This window comes from Podarcis vaucheri (genome assembly GCF_965113315.1).
Source record: "Podarcis vaucheri genome assembly, chromosome: 6".
NCBI classification, from domain to species: domain Eukaryota; kingdom Metazoa; phylum Chordata; class Lepidosauria; order Squamata; family Lacertidae; genus Podarcis; species Podarcis vaucheri.
In genome coordinates this window covers 55,770,562-55,793,420 of record NC_138764.1, presented here as the reverse complement: position 1 = coordinate 55,793,420, position 22,859 = coordinate 55,770,562, and the positions used below count along the sequence as shown (strand labels likewise).

The 22,859-nt window shown below is 41.3% G+C and overlaps 1 protein-coding gene across 6 annotated transcripts in view; it reads left to right on the top strand.

Annotated features, from left to right (window-relative positions):
- Positions 1–574: 574 nt before the first annotated feature.
- RNF220 (ring finger protein 220) overlaps positions 575–22,859 on the top strand; it is a 327,126-nt gene continuing 304,841 nt past the window's right edge. For 5 of the 6 annotated variants that reach the window (XM_082228855.1, XM_082228854.1, XM_082228852.1 and 2 more), the window contains exon 1: positions 7,561–8,302. In XM_082228855.1, the coding sequence (XP_082084981.1) occupies positions 7,678–8,302 (625 nt within the window). In that variant the 5' untranslated portion in view covers positions 7,561–7,677. Of the gene's footprint in view, positions 789–7,560; positions 8,303–22,859 lie in introns of those variants that run through there. The other variant, XM_082228856.1, reaches the window with a different exon arrangement.

Here is a 22,859-nt window from a genome sequence, read left to right as displayed (position 1 = left end):
CCTTTAGTGTTACATGTCTATGAACAGACAGATAAAAGCGGTACCATTAGCACTGCAGGCCAATTTAAGCCTTTGCAAAGGAGAATGTTGAATGCTGTTGATGTGGGAGAAAGCAGAAGAGCTGCTTTTAAATCGAAGAAATCACAGAAATGGAAAGGCAGATTTAAGCGTTACTGGTGAAAAGAACTCCATCCTAGACGGGATGTGCTCGCTCACCCCCAACCACCCTGAGTTTGAAACGCGAAAACAGCTCGACCCTAACCTCCCCGACCCCCTTCGCCAGCTCCCAGCCAAAGTTCATGCCTTGCTCGGTGTGGGGCAGGAGGGGGGGGGTGACGGACGGGCTCATCCCTGAGCAGCTGTGCGTCCCAGCTGTGGACTCCATTTCCCAGGCTTCCTCCCTGCCCTAATGTATTCCGTTCTCAGGCCGGCTCTCTGTGCCTCTGTGTGTGTGAGAGAGAGAGAGAGTGTGTGTGTGTGTGTTTGAGAGCGAGAGCGAGCGTGAGTGTGTGTGAGTGAGAAGAGAGAGAGAGCAGCTAGGAGTCCCTGGGAGAGTGGAGGCTCATTCACTGATTAGAGGCAGCTTCGAGAGGCAGCGCTGCGCTCTCCTTGGCTCCCAGCAGCCGTGTCAGGCTCCTGCTCACTCCCATGCTGGCCGAAGGCGCTTGCACACACGCGCCGGGCTTAGCACGTCCGGCTCTCTTCCCCGCGCAGCAGCAGCAGCCCAGGCTCTCGCTCTCCGCAGCCTGACATTAAAGGGGGACGCCACCTCTCGAGGAATTTTCACGGTGAGTAGCGGGAGATCCCAGGGGTGCATGCGAGGAAGCCATGGGTAGCATGGTGCATTGTTTGTGCGCGCGTGTGTTTGTGCCTAAACGTATGTGTCGAGCTAACTTTACAACGGGATCTCCGGGGTTTCGATTCAGTTCTCTGCCCTCGTACTTTCCCCCCTTTCTTATTCTTATTCTTTTTTTACTTCTCTCGCAAATGCGGGCGCCGATGTTTCGAAAAGTCAAACTTTCTGAACCAAGTTTGCCTCTCCATTTTTTTCTCCACGCCCAGCTCCTCGGCGCAAAATTCCCACGGAAGAAGATGCTCATCGGGGTCCAGGGGTGGGGATGCTGAAAAAGCGCGGGGGAGGGGGGTGGAATATTAATGAGTGTGTTTTTTAAAAAAACAACAACAACAAAAATCTAATCAATATGGTGCCCCCTCCCCTTTTAAGGGTAGATGTGTTCCCGGGACTCTCCTCCTCCCGCTGCTGCTGTTTATTTTACTGGGGGGGGGGGAGCAGGCAACACGGGGAGGGGGCTGGGTGGGATCAGGTGCCGGGGGAAGAAGCCTGCAAAACGCAGCCGAAAACCGCGCGGCTCCAATTAGCGCAAATAACATTTAGTTTTAAAAAGGAGAAAGAGAAGAGGGGGGGGGGGGAGAGAGAGAGAGAGAGAGAAAAGCGATCCCTGTGCAAGCCCCGGGAGATACTTCCCGGCTTTCCTTCGCGTGTCCCACGGTCTTTGGCTGAAATAACGCAGTTTCCCCAAACAATACCCAGGACTCGGGGTGGGGGGTGGGGTGGAGAGGACCTTCGTCGAAAGGAACAAACCTAGGTAGATATTATTTTCTGACACAACCTAGGTAGATATTATTTTTTGCACAAAACTCAAAATGTTTAAAAATCCAGCATTTGCCCTGTGCGTAGAAAGCACCGCATAGAGTCAGGATCGTCATCCCCCCAGCAGCTTTCAGTTTTACTACGGAGCGGGCGCACATGTGAACTTTGAGTATTAGAAATTACATAACCGCAATTAAGGCGTACTTTCCGCCTTTTTTCCCCTCCTCCTATTGTCCCAAGTTCCTTTTCGCTGCCGCGATGGTTGCGCACGTGAAATGCTTGCAGTTTGGAGGAAAGGTTGAAGTTCGGACAAACAACTCTCCTTCCTTCAAAGAAAGCCCCTCTCTGCCTGCATTTTTATCTCCGAGATGCAAAACAATTTTTTTAAAAATTGGTCGTTAGTTGTATGTTTGCAATTATTCTCCTGCAATGAATAGCATAGCAAAAGCGATGTTGTGTTGTAGGGTCAACACCGGTGCAAGCGAGCAAATAGAGAACCCGGCTGGAAACCCGGTTGGCGAGAGGAAGTGGAAGGAAATTGGAATATGCATGTTTAGCTGGGCTTCCTTAGCAAAACTTTCTTCACATTTTCAGCCCGAAGCCGAGGAACGGCCAGCTTTTGAAATGAAACAACAGCAGCCGCTGCTTGCAGCGGGGTAGGGAAGTCAGTACAGAGGTTGCAAGGAAGGGGAAATAATTCCTCACCTTGTAGATCGAAATACATAAAAAACATCTGCTTGGGCACAATGAAATCATTAGGCAATGTCCAGTTCAGGAGTTGCATTGAATGCTTTCGCCTTCCAGGCAGGAAACGTGCAGGGAAGGAATTGTTGCAATAAATTCAAACAGCACGAGGCATCCGCACATTTGATGAGCTTTGTTTAGTATTTTAAAAAGAAAACGAGTCTTGAACAGACTGTAGAGATTGGGGTGAAGGGAGATAGATCTCTGCTCCCACTCCACCCGCTCCGCACATATTTCCTGGAAGGAATGAAAAATTTGATTCCTTTCCAAAGTTACGAAACCGATTTTGCACAGTTATTATTTTTATTTCCCCCCCCTTTTGTCGATGCAGAGCATTTGGCGGGGGTGTTCAGTGAAAAAAGTGACCAGGCGTGGCCGAGCGGGCGTATTAGCGGGGAATTAGTTTCCGATTCCTGTATCTCTCCAATGCACTTTCTGAAATCTCTACCCACTTTTTTCTTTTATATCCCCGATGTGGAGAGAACAGTGTGTATATAAAACATGGTTTGAAGTTGTAGTAAGCCGACCGAATTCTTTTCGTGTTCAGTTTAGGCACCGGAAAAAGGACAAACACCTGTTTTGATTTGCAACTGCAGAAAGTGGGAGAAGGGCGGGTTAATGCTCCTCCTATGAAATTAATTCTGCTTTTGCTGGAAATTGGAGATTTCTGGAACAGAACTTTAAGATCCAAATCGATCAAGTATTATTTCTCTACCAGAAAACTTAAGAGTTTGAATAGTTTAATTTTACACTTCCTCCCCCCCCCCTCCCCGACCGCTTAACTGGGGAAGCGTTGTGCGTCCATCTCGTGCCCCTTTTTGGGTCGGGGCTGGAGGATGAGATGAAGGCCCCACAATTTGCAGATCAGAACCTCCTTACTTTGTGTTGTTTACCGATGGCTAAGAAACGCCTTTTGGCGGCTTCGACTTCTGCAAGTTATTACTTTGCTTAACAAAAGAAGGATGCATTTTGCAGGGGTAGGGTGGAAATCTATTATCTGTTTTAGTACCTTGGCCCGTCCCCGTACTTGAATTTTATTTTCCTTGTTGTTGTTTTTTGTTGCAAAGCGCTGGGGGGGCGCAAAGCGAATTGGGGAGAGGCGAGGCGGCCCCTTTTGTTGTTGCGCCAAGGGGCCCGATTCACCATCGGTTTCATAAAATGTGAATACTTTCCGAACTGGCATTTTGGACGCCGAAAAGGCACTGCCCTTATTCCGCCTCGCCCCCTATCCCGGCCACCGTCTCATAATCTAGTTTGGACACTCACAATTCCAAAACCATCCTGAAGTTCAGTGACAAGGAATACAGACCTATAGATTTTCTTAATTCAACACTGGGATCTCCTGTTTGTTCTTGTCCTCTTGTTTTCTTTTATTAGGAGGAAATCCAGTTTAGTTGGAATAGATAATCCAGTTGCACACTTTAATTCCCCCCAACAGCTGGGATAGTTTTGTTTTATATTATCAGGATTTTCTCAGTAGGAATAAATCTCCAAATTCCTGCTTCTAAAATTATGTGATTACAAAGTAACAAGAGCTCAAACCTGTAGTTTCTAACTCTGTTCTTTCCTAACAGCTTGAACTCTTAAAGAAAAAGTTATTTCTTTCTCTCCGCAAACTGCAGGGATTTTTTTTTTATTCTGTTATTTTATTTATTGGAATTGGGAAATAGCAGGAGGATCACAAAAATGCAACCTGTTTTAGTAGTACAGGATGTGTGGTTTATATGTTTTAATTAAGAATGGGAAAGTAATTTGTTACACAGAAACTCTGCCTTGCTTTTCTGGGTTCTGTATATTAATATAAAATTTATATTAATTAGCAGATGAGTTTTCCACCTGCAGCTTGTGACCAACTCTGTTTATCCACTTGCATGATGGCTAGAAGGATGCATGGTGAATTCTGCATTATCTTAGCCTCTCTTCATTTTAGTTCTCCTCTGGGGTAATTAAAAATAACATTATAATAATTAATAATCAGAGCAACCAAAACCTAAGCTATGCATAACATGTTATATTTTGTTCTAAGTTGTGGCTTTGTTTGTTTTTGTTATGAATAAAGGCTGAAGCTTTTAATTGGGATCCTCTTGGTCTTGCCGCTTCACTTTGCATTTAAGTAATCGGTGCAAATGACGGGTGTTCTTGCAAGGAATCATGCTTATCCATAAAGCCAAGTGGTGATTTTGAAAATATAAGTAAACAATTTTTTAAAATTATTAGTAATATTATTATTATTATTTGTGTGCTGATCTAACTCGGATACCCAGTGGACAGTTTATGTAGCTTCATAGATTTATCTCCACCCCCTTGGCCTCCCCCACCCCTTGTTTAGTTAATTTAACAAAGACTTTTTGCAATCTGTTTGGAGTTTGTCTGATGCCATGGAAAAGTATCTGCTGATTTATTTGGTTGCTTTTCGATTTCTGTCGCTAGACCGTCTTTTCTCTTCCTTTCAGCGAGGATGTCAGCTGTTATTACTTCCTATTGATCCCTTTGCAAAGTGAGAAGTGAACTAAAATTAATGTCAATTCCACTGCTTGGATCAATAGCTGGAGTTATTTTAATCTGGATTTGCACAGGGTGCTAAATTAAAAAAATCAGCATAGAGGCAGAAAAGTAACAGTTACTTACTTTGGCTGTGCCCGCTCCCTTCCAGTCACCCAAATGTTTCATCAGGCTGGTTATCCTGCAATCCATATTTTTTTAATTAAGCAGGTCAGTTAGTTTTCTTATTTTGGGTTCCATATTTAAAAACCAATGACATTTTGACATTGGGAGTGTATTATCTATAGATTTTCATAATGACTGGCCTTGCCGCAGCCTCATCTGTACATGCTCCTAATGATGGTGGTGATAGGGGATAATCGTGTGGGGCAAAGAGATGGTGGAAAAGAAGGTAAGAGACAAGGAGAAAATAGGGGAGAAAAGGATGCAGGAGGTTTTTTTAAAAAAAAATAAACTTGGCTTGGTGCAATATCGTAATATGTTGATTTATTCTCTATGTAATGAAGTTTGCGAACGAATAGGGCGATTGGAGTGATTCACAGTATTCTACAAGGAGTGTCAAGTGTGGCTTCCAGATTACTAATTTATGAAATACATTTAACGTAATGAGGTGACAGTGGAAGTAAAAATAGAAAAGCAGGCACAGAGGCATTAGTAGTGTGCTCTCACCCCCCTCATTTATTTAAATCCTAGAAAGGCTATGGTTTTCCCTCAGTCCCATGGGTCAATTCAGATATTAATAGTGTATTTATGTATTTATCTGGGTAGGGTGTTCCCCTCCCTTTAAAAATAATTGAAAATGAGCATTCAGGTCTCCTAGCCCCTGCTTCACCTTCACCTATTATTGCAGTTTTTTGTTTTAAATTTGTTTGCTTGCTTTTCTGTGACAAATCAGCTATGCAGAAAACAGTGCAGAAGGTAACTCCGAAAGAAGGCCGACCAGATTCCCTGTGGCATCTTTCTGTCCATGGCTAGTACTTGACGGAAAGTTATTTAAAATTTGGAAGCGACCAAAACTTTGTTAATGTGAGATCTATAATCTGGTGATTTAGCACTGATCTGTATCAGGAAGGGAGCCAAATGAGGAAGAGGCAAGATGATGCCCTCTCATCTTCACACTTAATAACAGTCACTGAGCGTCTGGATACAGAATGGGAGAAAAGGAAATGTTACTGCTGGACAGCATGAAAGGCGCAGTCAGGATTCCACAGAATTTGTTAACCTAGCCTTGCTCATTCACAGAATACAAAAGCCACTCCATTAGAAAAGAGACTCTTTCAGTAAGTTTTATTTGCTATGTCTGACCTTCTGGATCTAACAGGCACATTTTGTAACAGCTTTTTTATTATATGATTTTTTGTGGCCTTTTGAGTGCCGCAAGGCTAGCACATTGTTTTAAAGTAACAGTTCTCTTACATTCAAGTGCATTGTGGCATTCTGAATGGTTGGCAGTGGAAGCTTAAAAAGTGGAGGGGGGGGTGGATTCTAGGTTGAAGAGGAGAGAACGTGATTTTGATTTCAACTCTAAAAAGGGTTAGAGGGAAAGTTAATTTTATTATTTATACATACATGTAAATGTAAATATCTGTACTGATACTTTGCGAGTGGGGATAATAGGTTACTTTGAATTTGTAAGTAATTTCAAGGAAAAGCAAGCCTAGACATTTTGTTAACATTTTTCTCTAAATGCTAATGGCATATCCAGGACAGTTTACAAATCTACTTAAGCATGAGCGCATTAGGAAGTAAAATTACTGATCCGTTTTGTGCTGTCCTCAACCTAAAAGGCAGATGCTTGCAAGAGATCATATGGCACTGGCTCCCATTATGATTTTAAATATTGTCAGAGACGCCAAGCACTTTATTGATGAAGTTGCTGCTGCTTTCGTAAAAGCACACAAACACCACATGGAACAATTCAGAGAAATGTATAAGAGAGGCATGTTTATGCCCACATGCACCATTGAATATAAAGTGAAATCTATAACTTGTATGTGTATCTGCACAGGTAGATATTCATATGGGCCTCTACAACAGAAAACGGATACGGTTTCTACATTATTTTTTCTTAATGGGCTGTGAAGATATATGCAGAAATGCTTGTTTGTAAATTGTGAATAACTTACCAAATATTAAAAATAGTAATTACTTTCTTTAAACATAATAACCTAAAATTGCCACCACTGATTTCTACAGTCCAGTACTTCACCCCATATTTCTGTCTGTAAGGAGTCAGGTCATTTGCCTTTCATTTGCTCATTAAAGATTGTTTCCATCCCATATAGCGCTTATTCAGAGCATTCAGTCCCCACAAACCACTCATTCCTTAATCTGAACATGCACTAGTTTCTTGCCCTTCTTACAGCAGAAGGTGAGGTCAGAGCAAGTTGCACTACCTGCATGAACCACAGAGTAGTGATGGTGTGTGGAAAAGTGCCCCATTTTATCTACTTTTAGTGGGGATCTTCTCTTGACTTCAAAGTTTGGTGCTAAAGCTGGTAGCAGGAGAAAGACTTGTGCTGACACACCCTTAGAGGGAGTTAGAGACCCTTCTAGTTATTTGTGAACTTTCCTGAAAGAGAACACATGGAGGTTTGGTTCTTTGCTCATACAATTTTCTTGTTGCATTCATGATAGGTAACTGTCCAGGACTGAATGGCAATTAACTATTTCCTCTCCTTTTCCCTTCTTTTTCTCCACAGCTTTGGAACAGTGATGAAGCCCCAGTGAGACCCCCCAGCTCTACACCCAGACGTTGCTTTGTTTTCCATCCAGGGAAGACCATTTTCCTTGCGGCCCTGTCAAGGAAAGAGACTCCGATGGACTTACACCGGGCAGCCTTCAAGATGGAAAACTCCTCCTACCTTCCCAATCCTCTGGCATCTCCAGCCCTGATGGTTCTCGCTTCTACCGCTGAAGCAAGCCGAGATGCTTCCATCCCTTGCCAGCAGCCAAGGCCCTTTGGTGTTCCAGTATCGGTGGACAAGGATGTGCACATCCCGTTCACTAATGGCTCCTATACTTTTGCCTCCATGTATCACCGACAAGGTGGTGTGCCAGGAGCATTCACCAACCGTGATTTTCCACCTTCCTTGCTGCATCTGCACCCCCAGTTTGCTCCCCCCAATCTGGACTGCACCCCAATCAGCATGCTGAACCACAGTGGCGTTGGGGCCTTCCGTCCCTTTGCCTCCACTGAGGACAGGGAGAGTTACCAGTCAGCTTTTACACCTGCCAAGCGTCTGAAGAACTGCCATGACACTGACTCTCCCCACCTTCGCTTCTCAGACGCTGATGGCAAGGAGTATGAGTTTGGAGCCCAGCTCCCATCTGGCTCCCCCGGCTCCCTCAAAGTCGATGACACGGGGAAAAAGATCTTCGCTGTCTCTGGCCTCATTTCGGACCGGGAGACCTCATCCAGTCCCGAGGACCGAAATGATAGATGTAAGTACCTCAACTTTGCTTAGCTGGGGCAGAAAAATGTTCAACAGCTGTGTTTTGCAATGCTAGGAGGTGTCATAATACTTGTGCTCCTGGTTTTTTCTTTAAACATATGATGATGGGTTACAGAGGGAGGGGGATTGAAGGGAATCTACGCAAGGAAGCTGTTATTCTCATACTAGATTGGGATGCTGAGTCACAGAAAAATGACCAATATTCCAGAAATGGGAGGGAATCTCTATGTTGTGAATGCATCGGAGGTTGTCTCCCTGTAGTTACGGAGGAACATTTGTTTCAGACCACTTGCCTATTCCATGATTGTTGCCCTACTGTCTTGTTGAACTCCCTTCCCTCCCTCCCTCCCGCCTCAACCCTTTCCCTCACATATTTGTCTCCGGTTGTAATCAGTGCACCATTATTTGCTCCCCTGATCAGTGTAAAGGCATTATTATTGGATGTTTAGCGTAAGCTAACTTAAGCCCTTTCATCAAAGCAGAGAAAGAAAGAGAGCTGGTGATGCTCTAGGCAAGGAGATCACCCTGCCCCAATAACTCTTAAATGGGCAGAGATGTTTCCTGCAGTTCCTTCTTCAAATTCAGAAGTGGTATTATTTTTTGCAGGCCGGGAGCCAAGCTGAAGCCCGCCTGCATAGTATTTGTTTGGGGAGCAATGCCTGTTTCAGCATTCCTCTCCCACAGCTCACCCCCTTGGTCATTAAGTGCCATGAGCTCCCCACCCAAGAAGTGGAAGATAAGGCAGTATTTGGCTTATGATGGTCTGCTCCAAATTCAAACGCACAGCTTAGATGTTGAGCTGAGATTCCCCCCCCCCCTTTTCTTCGTTCTAGTGGGACCTTGCCCCCTCCCACTTATTTTCCTCCCGCTTATTTTCCATGAAAGAATCAGCAATTTATTTATTTTTTAAAAAAACTTCTACGTAGCTTCCCAGTTACCCCTTGGATACCATTTTTCTTCTGCTCCTTTATGATGCCGAGGAGAGTAATAGAGACGTTGTTGCGCTCTCTCCCCTGTCGGTGCTGCTTCCTCGGGCTGTCTCCTTGAATTAGGCACTGTGTTAACTTCCCAGTGCTACGAGGCATCTGCCGAAAGCCTGCGTACCTTGTCAATAAAAGTCACCATAAAATCAACCTGCCTTGTAAATCCATCGCTCTTTGGTTTTGAAATATGCCATGAGTGTGTCTTTTATGTCAACGTTTGTAAGTGTGGAATGATTCCCTCTTGAAGACAGAAGCTACATGTTGCACTACAGACGTGTGTGCTCTCTTTTGCCCTAGAGCGGCTTAAGCTGTGTGAGAAGAACTACTTGCATGTGCTTTTTGGTCTTTGATACCTGTGTGCAACAGTTAAGTGTGTGTGTGTGAGTGAGTGAAGTAGGGAAAACATTAATAAAAGGAGGAAAGAAGAGATGTATCATGTTCACAATTATATGTATAAACTCCATATGAATATAAAACTCACTCAGATCATGCACACTGGAAGATAAAAATAGTGTAAAAAGCTGGCTTGCCATTTAAATATGTCTAGAGCATATTGAAGATTGCATGTTGCTAACCTCCTGTCAAAAACTAGTATAAAATACCTTATATTAATAATTTGACAATATTTAGAGAGAGGATATGACGGTGGGCACATCTGTGTTTACATGTACTCACACACATTGTCTATCTTCCTCTGTTCAGAAAGGACGTATCTTCCTTTCACTGACTTTGTTGTTAGGAGTACTGATGAATTCCCAGATAGTAAATAGATGAACCTCATTAAAATATGCCATCTAACGGGGGTGGGGGCGGGGTGGGGGCTTAAGGAGGAAGTTTTAGAAACACACATTGAAAGTTGGAATAAAATCTGTGCAGATGGTTTGAAAGGTGTCAAGATACAGAACGTTTTTCTTCCTTGATTATCCATTTGTTGCCATAAAAAACATATAAATTATTTTGAATTTATAAAGCTCTCATGGGAGCAAAACAAAAAACGACTTTCTACCCAATAGGCTAGGTAAAGTGCATATTAATGGAGACTGACCAGGTTTAGCTCTAGTCCCGAATATTGCCTCTCATCTAGTTAAAACTTTATTTTAACAGGCAAGGGGTTTAGAGGCATTTTATTGAAACTTCGTGCATGCGTGTGAGCGAGAGAGCATTGTTGCAGCTACTTACAACCTTCAGATACCCTTGGCATGTTTAGATATTATTTCATAGGATATGTATTTGTGGACATTTCAGTATTTTGGAGAAGAGTGGGGTGTATGTTCCATGTATGAAAGGTTCTTTGTTGATAGCTGATAGAATGTGTCTGAGGGCTGAAATAGCTTTCTAGTGACACCACAGCTCGAAACAAAATTAGAGATATTTGCATGTATGTAAATGTGTCCTTATGGGCTTTTATAAATACCTGGTCATTGGCCCCTAAAAAGCTGTCTCCGTTTTCTTGCGCAAACAGTATATACAAACCTTTCCTGTGAAACAAGGATTCTTTTCACCACCACCCTAACATACATTGCAGATAAATGGTTGTATAGACAGGCTGGTCGGCAAAAGTGTATTGATGGAGGTAGTAAAAGCCATCAGATCAGCAAACCCTTTATGCCTCCAATAGACACCCTACAGAATTGCCGGACTGTACTGTTTATTTGTATTCTCCCAAATACTGCAATGGAATCATACCACATGACGGGTGAATAACTTTAATTGCAACACATAACGTTCCTTGTGCCGCCACCAACAGACTAAATTCCATTTTTTGTTTGTGTCTTGTAATTTCAAAGTTGGATTTCTCACTAACTGGTTCATTTGATTTTAAGAAGGTGAATGCTACACAGTGGGTTTGTAGGGTGTGGTTTTTTTGTTTGTTTGATTAAAAAAAAACACCTAAAGACAATTCTGTCCAAGGTTCTTCTACAATATAAATAACAGGGCTTGATGAAGGAAATGTATGGCTTTGTAGAGATATAAATGTGGGAATCTTATTGTATTAATTAGATACTAAGTGATACTTTGCGTATTTATATTCCCATGAGGCTACATTCTTATCTCTGTTAATTAGTGTTGTAAATTTGGATTGATTCTCATACCCTCTTGAAAGTCGTTTAGGATTTACTTTGGTATAGTAGAGTTTTGGGTTCTGGCTCCAGAATATGTTCTGAGGTTTCACGAAATAGCCTAGTTTATGGGGTTGAACTTCAGATTTCAGTTTGGATTCAGCACTTTACGAGTGCACAATTGTACCCAAGTCAATGGCAGAAGTTAACGAGTGCATCATATGCCTTTAACATATTTTTGCTAATTATTATTTTGCAATCCGCTTCCTGGAGAGAGGTCCTCGGTACCTTAGCAAATACACTTCTCTCCTCTGGATCCCTATGGTTCTAGGAAAGTTGGAGTCTCCAGGAGTTGGCCATGATCCTAGGAGGGTTTGTTAAGGCAAATGTTTTGTCCAGGTTTAGATGTTCATTGAGCATGCTAATGACATTTATGCAACACTGCTTACACTGCATTTGTGTAGCACAGGCATCTACAGACACATTCTATGGGGTTCTTCAGACAAACGTGTCCTCATTAGCGTGGAAGTTTCCAGCTGGAGTGGATATAAACGTATCCCTATGTGACAGATATCTATAACTCTCCTTTTAAAAACCCTCTTTATTCTTTGGCTTCTAAAATAAATTGTCCTGACTGCTCCCCACAGACTAGTTGCCGCAGTGTTTCCTCTCAGCAGGGGGAACTGGCAGAAAGGTCCGCAGCAGCACCTGGATCATGCAGAACAATTTTTTTTTTCTGCTGAGCAAAACCACTTGGTTGTTGCAGTTCCTTTCCCTCTGTTCATTTTGGGGAACTCCAGAATGCATTATCTCCTGTATCCCTAGAGTTACTTGCAATCTCTGCCCTTAAGTTTGAGTCTACAAATGATGCTTATTTCTGTTTGAGTCACTTTTATTCTTTATTAAAGCTATTTCAAAGTTTAGCCTGTTGCAGAAGAATATTTCTGGACCTTGCTTTCCACATAATATGGAACATAGTTCTTTCTCTCTCTTTAGTTTGAAGAATCATATTTCCAGAGCCTCTTCTTGGCTCTTTGGTTCTTTCTAGCAATTTAGTACCAAGTGCCCCTGGAATGAAGCATGTAAACAAATGGCCAATCTAGGAGAGCAGGACAGGGAATAAGGCACCATCGACTTCTTCATACTTCATTATTTTCTCACAATTTTGCGTCACAGTAGGGAGTGAACTTCTTGTTTGGGCGGCTTTTGAAAATCACTTCAGTAACTTGTAGCTTTGAAACTAATGAATGGAAACATCTGAGAGCAAATCAAAGCACTGTTCTGTTTAAATGCCAAACAGGAATTAATAATAATATATCAATTCCTGGTTTTTCTTTTCTTTTAGCATATTATGCAACAAACTCAAGTTTCGCTTTAGCTGTGGCTCCTTCAGCAGAGCACGTGTTGTCCAGCTGTTTGCATACTAGGGCCTATACTAAGGGAGGGATACGCATTCTACCATGTGCAATTTGTAGACATGATGTTTGATTGGGTTTTTTTTATTTGTTTACTGCTATATACTGCTTCAAGCTTTTCCTATGAAATATTTTAACTACATTAAATTAGGAGCTAGAAGGAAAACCATGTTGTGAATAGCTATTTGGGATTAGGATTACTTTCGAACATAGTGAAAACAGCTATGTTTCTAAAGAGTTTTGTGTGTGCATGTTTGTGTGAGGGAGGATACTACAGGTGAGTTTTAAATGAGTGAAAACTGGATTGTGAATACAGAAAAGACCGTCCTGACAGGTCAGCTTTTGATGTCAGTTATGCCAGTTAAAACTCATGGATTTCAGTAGCATCGTTCCCGATTTGTACTGGATTTCAGTAGAATTGTTCCAGATATGTACTGGTTTGTCATACCTCAGACTTCAGTGGAGCCCACAGCCAACCTCTTTCCTACACCTTTATTTCTGCATTTTGGCTTCAGCTTTCCCTTCCTCCCCCTCAGCAAACTGTTGCCGTGACTCCTTGTCATGTCCGTCTCTTTTAGTTGTATTGTTGGAATAAAGAAATGTTTGGGCCGTTAAAGTGGCAGAGAGCTGTGTGTGAGCTGCTCCAGTTCTGCCGGCTGCAGGACCATCTGGCCCTGGCTTGCATCCGCTGGTCTCCAGCTTCTCTTTCTCTTTATGTTAGCTAGGGCTATCTTGCACACTTGGAATGCCTAATCACCATGGTGAGAGGATGGGCCTTGCTGCCTGCCCCTTCCCGTCAATTGTCATGCAGAACCGATCGGGACAAGCGTTTTCTTTGCGGCAGTCGCTTGCCCGTCTTTGCCTGGCTCTTGGCAGAAGGACGGCTTTTAATTGATCATTTGTGGGGGAGGGCTGGGGTTGTTTGAGCCTCTCAAATGTTTCCCCACACAGTCTCTACCACCCGGCCAGATTTCTCATTTGTTGGGAAATGTTAGTGATTTAGCTTTTCCTTCGTCTTCCTTTTGGACTCCTGCTTGTTGCTGTTTTATGGGGAACTCTGAGGGCTTGTAACTGTGACTCCAAGGAGCACTGAGCAAGATATAAATGTTGTGTTTATCTATCCACAACTGGGAAGGGGGCACATATGGGCACTAAATGTTTATTGTCCTTCTTTCTACTGTGTGTTCATGTTTGTATTTGCATGAACGCTTATGGATTTATTATCTATGGGCAGGGTGAACTCTTAATCTATTTTGTTTCATGAACCAATCCAACCCTTTTCACCAATCCTAAAAACATGCCCCCAAATCTGGTGGTTGAATCCTGTAGAGATTTGATTAAATGCTGAACTTGACAGAGTTTTCTGTTAGAAGAAGATTTTTAAAATATATATACAGTATATAGAAAGAAATATTTTTTGGGGGGGGATTACGGAGCACTGGAAGTAAGGGATAACCTGTGCTGATTTTTGAGGCTTGTGCTTTTTTGTGTAATCTTTAATGCCACAGTTTCTTTTAAGTATAAAAGAAGAACTGATGACCTCGAGCGCTGGTCGGCCGAGTCTGCCCTGCAGTTAGGCAGAGTGGGCGACTTGCCTCAGACAGCAGTTTTTTGAGTACAGTGCAGCAAACTTCTCAATTGATGGTGAGGAGAGGGAACTATTTTGATTTTTTGCCTCAGGTAGCAAATTGTATTGGGGTGATGGGATGGTTTTATTTATTTTTAAAATATTATTTCAAACTGCAGATTTTGTTGTAGGCTATGATTGTGCCGTTTGCCCCTGAAGTTTAAGAGCATTCAAACAGGTATTTATATTTATACCAATAAACAAATGTATCTTTTCAGCTATATGTTTGAATCTACACTTAGCTACTGCTATTAAAATAAAACGAGCAAGTGAATGGCATGGAAGCCTCTTCCTGCTTTGTAATGTACTAATTTTTTTATTTAGTAGCATGTACATTTTGTAGCACAGTCCTATTCAGAAGTAAGCCCCATTGGCTCCAGTGGGCCTTACTCCCAAATTAAGGCACTATAGGATTGCAGCCTCTGTCACCTTAAGCAAACATCCATGGTAATTACAAGGTTTTCTCTCGATTCATTTATCCCTAAAGACTATTGGTAAATGTAATACTATAAAATCTGTGTAAAAGTTAGTTAGAATAAATAAAACAGATATCCTTTTGAGAAGATCAGTTAACAATGCAGTAAATGCATACTTGTTACTTAATCGTTGCAGGGTGACTAGGTACCTTTCCTCAAGGAAGCATTTCTGTTGCGGGGATATCACATTCCGCCAGCATTTAAATGCAGTTTTGTCACAGGGAAAGCGTCCTGTTCTCCTCATGTAGTGTATCTACGGCAATGGTGAATTTTATGTGAAATGGGATTGCGGGATTGCTTGATACTTATTGGACAGAGCTGATGACATTCTTAGTGGTGAGTGTCGCAGTTTCCAGACCCATTTGAAAACATAAACAAAGAACAGCAGAACTATACTTGCATCATCTCTTAAGTGAACACAAAATATAATGTTACTGGTAGTGGATTAGATGTAGCTGCTGTATCATTATGGATTCACATTATAAAAAATCTGTAAAGACTCAGATAGCTAGCAGAGCACTATTCTATCCATAAATGAGGGGTTGTTTGCATATTATGGTTGCCGCATAGATACCACTTTGAAATGCTCTGCATAGTGAACTATTTGTGTGCAGTGGCTTGTCAGGTGGGTTTGGTGAATTTTAGTACCACGAGCATCTTTCTGCTCATAGTGAGCCATGGATAGTACACTCTTTGGTAATAGCTGCCATTCAGTAATAAGAAAACAATAATGGTACGGTTTCTTAATATAGCAACCCCTTTCTATATTCTATTAACAAAATGGAATGTAAAATGTGAACATTGCCTTGGGTGCCTCATGGCAGGGTATAATTTATAAATATTAGGAATAACAAATAAATAACAGATGTTTGCAGAAGACTTAAGTTAAATAGTTGTCTCCCGATGGCTGGCTATCCCTGCTCTGTACACATAGTGCAAGGAAGTGTGAGACAATAAAGAGATGAAGCAACATTTTATTTAGGAAGACTGCTATTGCCACAATCCTGTGCACACCTACTTGGGAGTAAGAGCTACATTGGTATATATGTACAGGATCATGTTGTAAGGTTTTTTGAGACAAAAAGTGTAAATCTATTATTTTTCTATTAATGTTCCTGTGGAAAGCAGGCGTGTGTTTTTTACCTCAAATTTCGCAATCTTTTGTCTACTGCCATGTTTGTACATATCATAGCTAATGAACTTTGCCCTCGCCGTATTATTCAGAAGAGAAAAGTCACTTGAAGGTTTTACAACTGGATTTTTTGTTGTTGAAAACCCTGGTGACATCATTTCTACAGTGTGAAATTGCATCATTACAGTTGTGTACTTACTGTGAAAGAAAAGTGTGTGTCAGATGGATCTGCCCTGGATGTTAAGTTTAACTAATCACTGTAACACATGTAATTCACAGAGATTTCAGTTGATGAACATCTTACTCTGGCGTATTCCTATAGACTGCAATAGAACTTCATTGAGAATATGCTGGTGTAAGTAGTTTGTGGATTGTTATAATTACATATTTCAAGTTAACGGCAAGTTCGGTTCTCCTCCTCCTTCTGAATACTGAAGTATTTTCCGTGCTAGTGCTGTGGGCTAGTGTTGATAGCTGCTGCTTCATGAGCTGAATACTTTACTCAACAAGAGTTTAATGATGTTAATTTGGCATCTTTATCAGATCTTTTAAAATGAATAAACAGTTTGCAGCCTCTGCTCCTCAAGCCTTGCAGTCACTGAAATGTTTCTGTGGCAGGATCTGGCTACATTTTGAATTTTGACAAATGCTGATGGCTTGTGTGGAATGCAAACAGTGATTTAGGTAACATTTGCTTTTATATTGGACCTGCAGCAGTGCCTATAACCTGAAGCTGGGGAAAGGCCCAGGGCATTTGGGACATGATGTGACAAGGACTAAGTATGCTTCTGCAAGAGGTGTGCATATATATGATAATGATGTACAGATTGACCCATATGAGGCACATTAAAATATTTAGAATGCTAATGTTTTTAGAAATGCCCTTCTCACCATTTTCTACTGCAGTAGAAGATCCCACCCTCAGAAGACCTCTGATGTGATGTTTATTCATGGCAAAAAAGCCAAGTGGCAGCTGTTGATGCACTGTGTTAACAAGCATGACAATTTGCAGGGGAAATGCATGCATACCAGATAATTTGCATTAAATAGTTACATTTCTAGGCACCCAATCTTTTGAATTAAAAATGGGTGGTATTCAAGTAGGTTTTACTCAGAGTAGACCCACTGAAATTAATGTGGCTAAATGTGGAATGCCCTCCCATCAGATGCCAAGGGAATAAACAACTATCTGACTTTTAGAAGACCTCTGAAAGCAGCCCTGTTTAGGGAAGTTTTTAATGACTGATGTTTTAATGTATTTTTAATATTTTGTTGGAAGCCACCCAGAGTGGCTGGGGAAACCCAGCCAGATAGGCGGGGTATAAATAAATCATTATTATTAATTTTATTAAATTAGGTCAATTAATTTCAAAAGGTCTCCTGAATAAAAGTTAGTTGAATAATACCTGGTGGATTTCAACAGCACAGATAATATTAACTATATTTGCAAATCTGTTTTAAAAAAGCCAAGACAAAAGCCTGTTCTCCATGCCATTTTGAATGTGTTGTTAAAGGTTTTCTGCTGGACATTATGTAATGGTCTTTTATAGTTTAGGCTGCTCCCATTTACTAACCTGCCAGTGGCCTTTTCCTGCTCCCTTTTATAGGAGCTGATAAGAGTCTAGAACCAAATAAAGCAGGGGTGCTTGTGGCCTCCGATGAGCTTTAATTCCTCAAAGTTAGGAGGTGCAGAGGCCATGTTCCTGATGATTGATAGTTTGTGAGGATGGCGAAGACTGGATAATTTATTTGGTATTGTGCTGCATCTTCTCCTTTCTTCTGTCACAGAAGCACACAACTGGTTACTGAGATGGGACACTTCCATCTCAGGTACTCATCTATGGGGCAGGAGGAAGCATTGGCAGTAGTGATGTTGTGTATAGGTGAACTATTTGCCTATCTTTTTACTTCTGTTTCCTCCTGTTACTGCTGGGCAGGAAGACAACCTGTAGCTGTGTGCTTGAGATGGAAGCTACATAACCTCTTCTTGTCTCAAGGCTTTGAGGTGCTTCATTTTCCAGTAAGAGATGATTGGCAATGCAGCAAATGGCAGGAGCAGAGTAGCCAGCCAGGAACTGTAGCATATACTACTCGATATTCTAGAACCACACATTTTTAATACGTGTTTGTCTTTTCCCTTATTCTCATTCCATTTGACTATATAGATATAGAAGTACTAGATTTTATTGGTGCCAAAGTCAGGTTGTGCACAACCCAGTATGTCAGATGACCAGATGAGGTAACAACCCTTCCATTTGCAAGGGGAAATGACAAGTAACAACTGGTTGGTTAAAACTTATATCTCATCTACAACAGATTTGGTCATTGCCTGTTAGAGAAGATAAACATTTATGAATGATAAATATGATTTCTGTTTTTTATTGCTTCAGTATCTTCATTTGTTAGCACCTTTTCCCTTCATTTAAATACATTCCATTTTCAGTCTGAAATTTGTGAAAATGCTATTTTCTCTTGCCTCACCTGAGCCCCTATGCAGCTCTGTGGAATGGTCATTTCCTTCTTATTTACGCTTCTAAGTTGCATAGAAGGATCAAGACTAGTATTGTTTTGACCGCTTATGCTCTGTTTGGCTTTGTCCAGGCTTTCCAGGATAGTGTAGGGTATCCTCTCAAGTTTTCATTTCTGTTTTGAAAGATAAAGCTGGAGGCCCCTTTTTTGTTTACCAGTCACTGTACAAAGCAGACGCTGACAGTGATAATAATGTTTACTTGCATTTGTTATAACTGGAACTGGAAATACTTTGCATACATCAGTCTTTTATAAAACTTCCACCCTGCACGGGGCTGGTTTTATTTTCTATTTTTAAAAATATTTCAATGTGCTGGTATCAAACTTTCTAGGTACCCAGGCAACAGGTTCCTGAGATTTGTCCGGCCCTGCTCACAACTCAAAGGAAGCAGCAAAAACAGGCAGACTGTGGTATTTCTTTATACTTTACATTATTTCTGCAGATTTAATGGCTGTTGGATGATTTCATGGCTTAACATGAAGTTCCCTGGACACAGCACTGTACTAGATGGTCCACTGATCTGCTCCCATTTATACGGAAGAAAGAAAGCAGTTGTGTTTTGCCTCGTTGCAGAAATTATCTGATTAAGTACAGTACAGAATGTGGAAACTCAAAGCACTTTGCTTTCTAAGAAACTAGCCAATTAGGCTATAGCTAAAATTGATTCCTGTTTGGAAAGAGTAGATTAATTTATCAAATGGTAGGGTCATTTCAAGTTTGGGGTTGGAAGTGAAAGACGTTACTATGGTTTTACAAGTTAGATGATCCACAAAGGCTGTAGTAGTTATGGAGTTTTGAATGCAGGGGAAAAAAACCTGAAACAAAGGAAGCAGACGCAAGAGACATTTTTGCTGGGGTAATGCTGGAAGCTGTGAGGAATCCACTGCATTCCTGGAGGCAAAGCGAAGAATTCAGTTTCCTTCCTATACCGTAAAATCTCTTTTTCGCCTTTAAAAGAAAACCTTGAAACAACAAGACTGGCTGCCTTAGCTTCCTTCCTGACACACCCAACCATGTGATGCTTCTGTATATTCTTGCTTTAATCATGGCTGACTGATTAACAGGCCAAATTGAACCTGATCAAAAGGTGAAATAGGCAGTTAACCCTTCTGTCTAATTTAAGTGGGTTACTTTCTGCTTTGCTTGCCTTTAGCCCTTCATTCCCTAACATGTAGCACAACCCATGCCTCTGTTCGGAAGAAATTCCTGTTTATACTTCTGCTATGACCCTCGGCACCTGAGAGTCAGTAAGAAGTGGCTTGTATAGATTTGGTTTGTGCTCTTTGTTTGGGTTCAGTTTTTCTTTTTCTTCTTAATACTCTTAACTAGCAAAGGATTTTAATACTATCTCCTTCTCTTCTTTGTACATGATACATTTTAGGTCCTGATAAAAAAGCAACAGCCCCTTGCATAGAAACCTGTTGTCGTGGTGCTCAATTTTCTCTGCAGCAGCAACATAAGAATTCTCTCTTCCAGCTCTTTCAGCCAAACAACATATCTCCTCAAACCAAGAATTACTACATGGAATGAATGCAGTTGTTCTCAACACACAAGCATAAACACCTATTTAATAGAAACAGTCATAGAGTTGGAAAGGATCCTAAGGATCATCTAGTCCAGCCCCTTGCAATGCAGGCATATGCAGCTGTTCCTTAATGGGGAATCAAACCTTTGATCTTGGGTTTCTCAAGTTGCAGCTTTGTGGTTCCATACAATTGTTTATATGTGGATAGATATATTTTGCTGGGTGGGATGGTGAGTGGTGAATATGTGTGACTGGATAGATGAATTGAAGTGGTGTGTGTATTTGTGTGTGAAAGAGAGGGGAGTGTGTGAGAGTTGACTCTGGCCCTGCCCACCATTGGCATTCTCCCAATAGTTTACCCTCAAGGAAATGCAGCCCATGGTGGGGGGGGGGGAATGTTCCCCAGTCCTGATCCAGTGCTTCACTTCAATTCTATCACCCTTTCTCTCTATCTGGCCAAAGCAGACATGATGTGGAAGATCCACCATGGGATTGCCATGGGATTTTTGGTGTGAGTTAATTTTAAAGCAGCCATAGTGTTGATCACAGTAGTAGTGTTTGGTAGGAGGAGATGTTCAGCCTTTTCCCTCCATGCAGTTTTTCTGATCTAAACTCCCTCCACTTGTCCCTTACTACCACCAGTATAGGGGGAAAATATAGGTACAGTATATGCACCTTTATAATAGGTTATGTAAATTAGGGAAATGGTATGTAGAAAAAAGGTTTTTTTGGAAAAAAACAAAAAAACTTTGCTGCTATCACAGCTCCAATAAATATCAGGACACTGACACACACACATTAAAATAAACAAAAATCTTGGGAGATCTCCTGTGACACATCTATTCTGGCCCTAAGCTAGCTTTGCTAGCTGTGATACTTCATCTTTTCTTGGTGAAAAATGATAAAACTTTGATCCTTCTTGAAATTTGGGAAATATGCAAGTTTGGGCATCTTACAATAATTGGCAAGGCCTTTCCCCCAACAGTGTCAATTATGCAAGTATCTCCTCCTGTTAAAAGAAATTATTTCCTCCTTCCTTTTTTTTGTATTGTGCGGGTCATAATTTCATAGATCAGAGTTGGGAATTACTCTTTCATTCTTAAAAATTACCTTTGTGGACCACATGATGGAGCAGGAAACCCTTCTGGTCATGACCCAAAACAGCACTATACAGGTGCACATTTATTGTTTTTGTGGATTGAAATGTAACTAAAATTACATTTTAGTATTCATCATTACTGACTACCTTTAACTTTAGCTACCCAAGCAGTAACAAAGTTCCCTTATTTTTTTGAGTGGTGTCCAGTGATGCCTCACCTGTATCATGAGAACTTGAATGATGACAACAAGAGTCAGGGCTGAAGAATTTAGGAACAAGGAAGCAGCCTTATACTGTACTAGATAAAATTGTCCATCTACCCCTGTAGTCTCTTCTGGCTGGCAGCATCTTTCAGGCAGGAGTCTTTCACATTCCCTGTTTCCCTGATCTTATAGATGTGGCTGTTGAAACTGTTTCTGCTGTGAATTCTCCAAAGCTCTCTGGGGGTCTAAAGCCTCTTCTAAGTAATCAGCAGCTGGCAAAATATTTATTTTTGGGTACGTACAAATATCCTAATTTGAGGCAGTGTAGGATGTTCAGAGCGAAGTGGAAATGTTTTCACTTAACTGTTTGATGTTGCAAGATATTTCATTCTCCATCATGCCAGCGTGTGGGTGTCTAACATTCTGGGCTTGTACAGTTTTCTTACTGTGATCAACCCTGTAGTTTGACAATGATTTTTCCAACAGGTAAGTCACAAGAGGCTTAGCAGTTTCTTTCTCTTCAGGAGGGACACTATTGCTTTGTGATTTTCCTGGAGTCTGTGAAATGTGTCTACAATGTCCAATGGTGAGTGGAGCATTCAGAAGGATGTATGATTAAAAAAAAATCCATGGAAGCAGGGACTTTGATAAATCTGCAAGCAAGTTGTCTAAGATTCAAACTTCTCTTCTGTCATGATAAATAATCTCAAAGGCACAAAACATGTTTCCAGATACCACTGGATGTCTGTCTGAAGAGGGTATATAGATAAGATTTAGCAGAGCACAGATTATTGTACTTAGCACCTACTTTCAATAAAATATTGGGTAACTTTCTTTCTCTTCTAAGTGAATGTCTGTGTGTCTGTTTTTTTCCTGATCTCTATGTGCAAATTATATATAGTTTGTCACTAAATATTGTAAAACATTTTCCTGGTTCTGAAATGCAAATTTTAAAATGATAAAAAGGCAACTGTGGGAGGTGGTGGGATAGAATCTCAAGCACCTAATAGGCTTATCCCTAACACATAGGTGGGCTTTGCTATACCTAAACCACTGCTTTCTGACCCTTATTCAGCTTACTCTTGCAGCCATCAAAGAAAGGAGACTCTATAATTTCCTTATGTTACTTTTTTATCTCTTATCTGTTACAGGAGATGTTTCCTAATATCTTATCTACTTGATCTAAATTCCCCATCACCGCCGGTAGAGTTTTGGAATCACCTGTTGGTATTGGCCTGTAGCCTAGGAACCACACATTTGTAGCTATTTTTCTTTATTTTCTTCTAGGTTTGTATCTTGCCTTATTGCTGAGGTCTCAATCTGGCAAACAAAAACAAATATTAAAAACAACCAGAAGAAATAACAATAAAAACAGATGCCATCAAAAGGACACTTGAGATTGTGCTGGCCACCTAAAAGAGTATAATGCCAGCAGTTGATGAACACAATATGAGAACAAGGTTGAAAGTTTGAGTCCCATCCCAGAAAAGACCCTG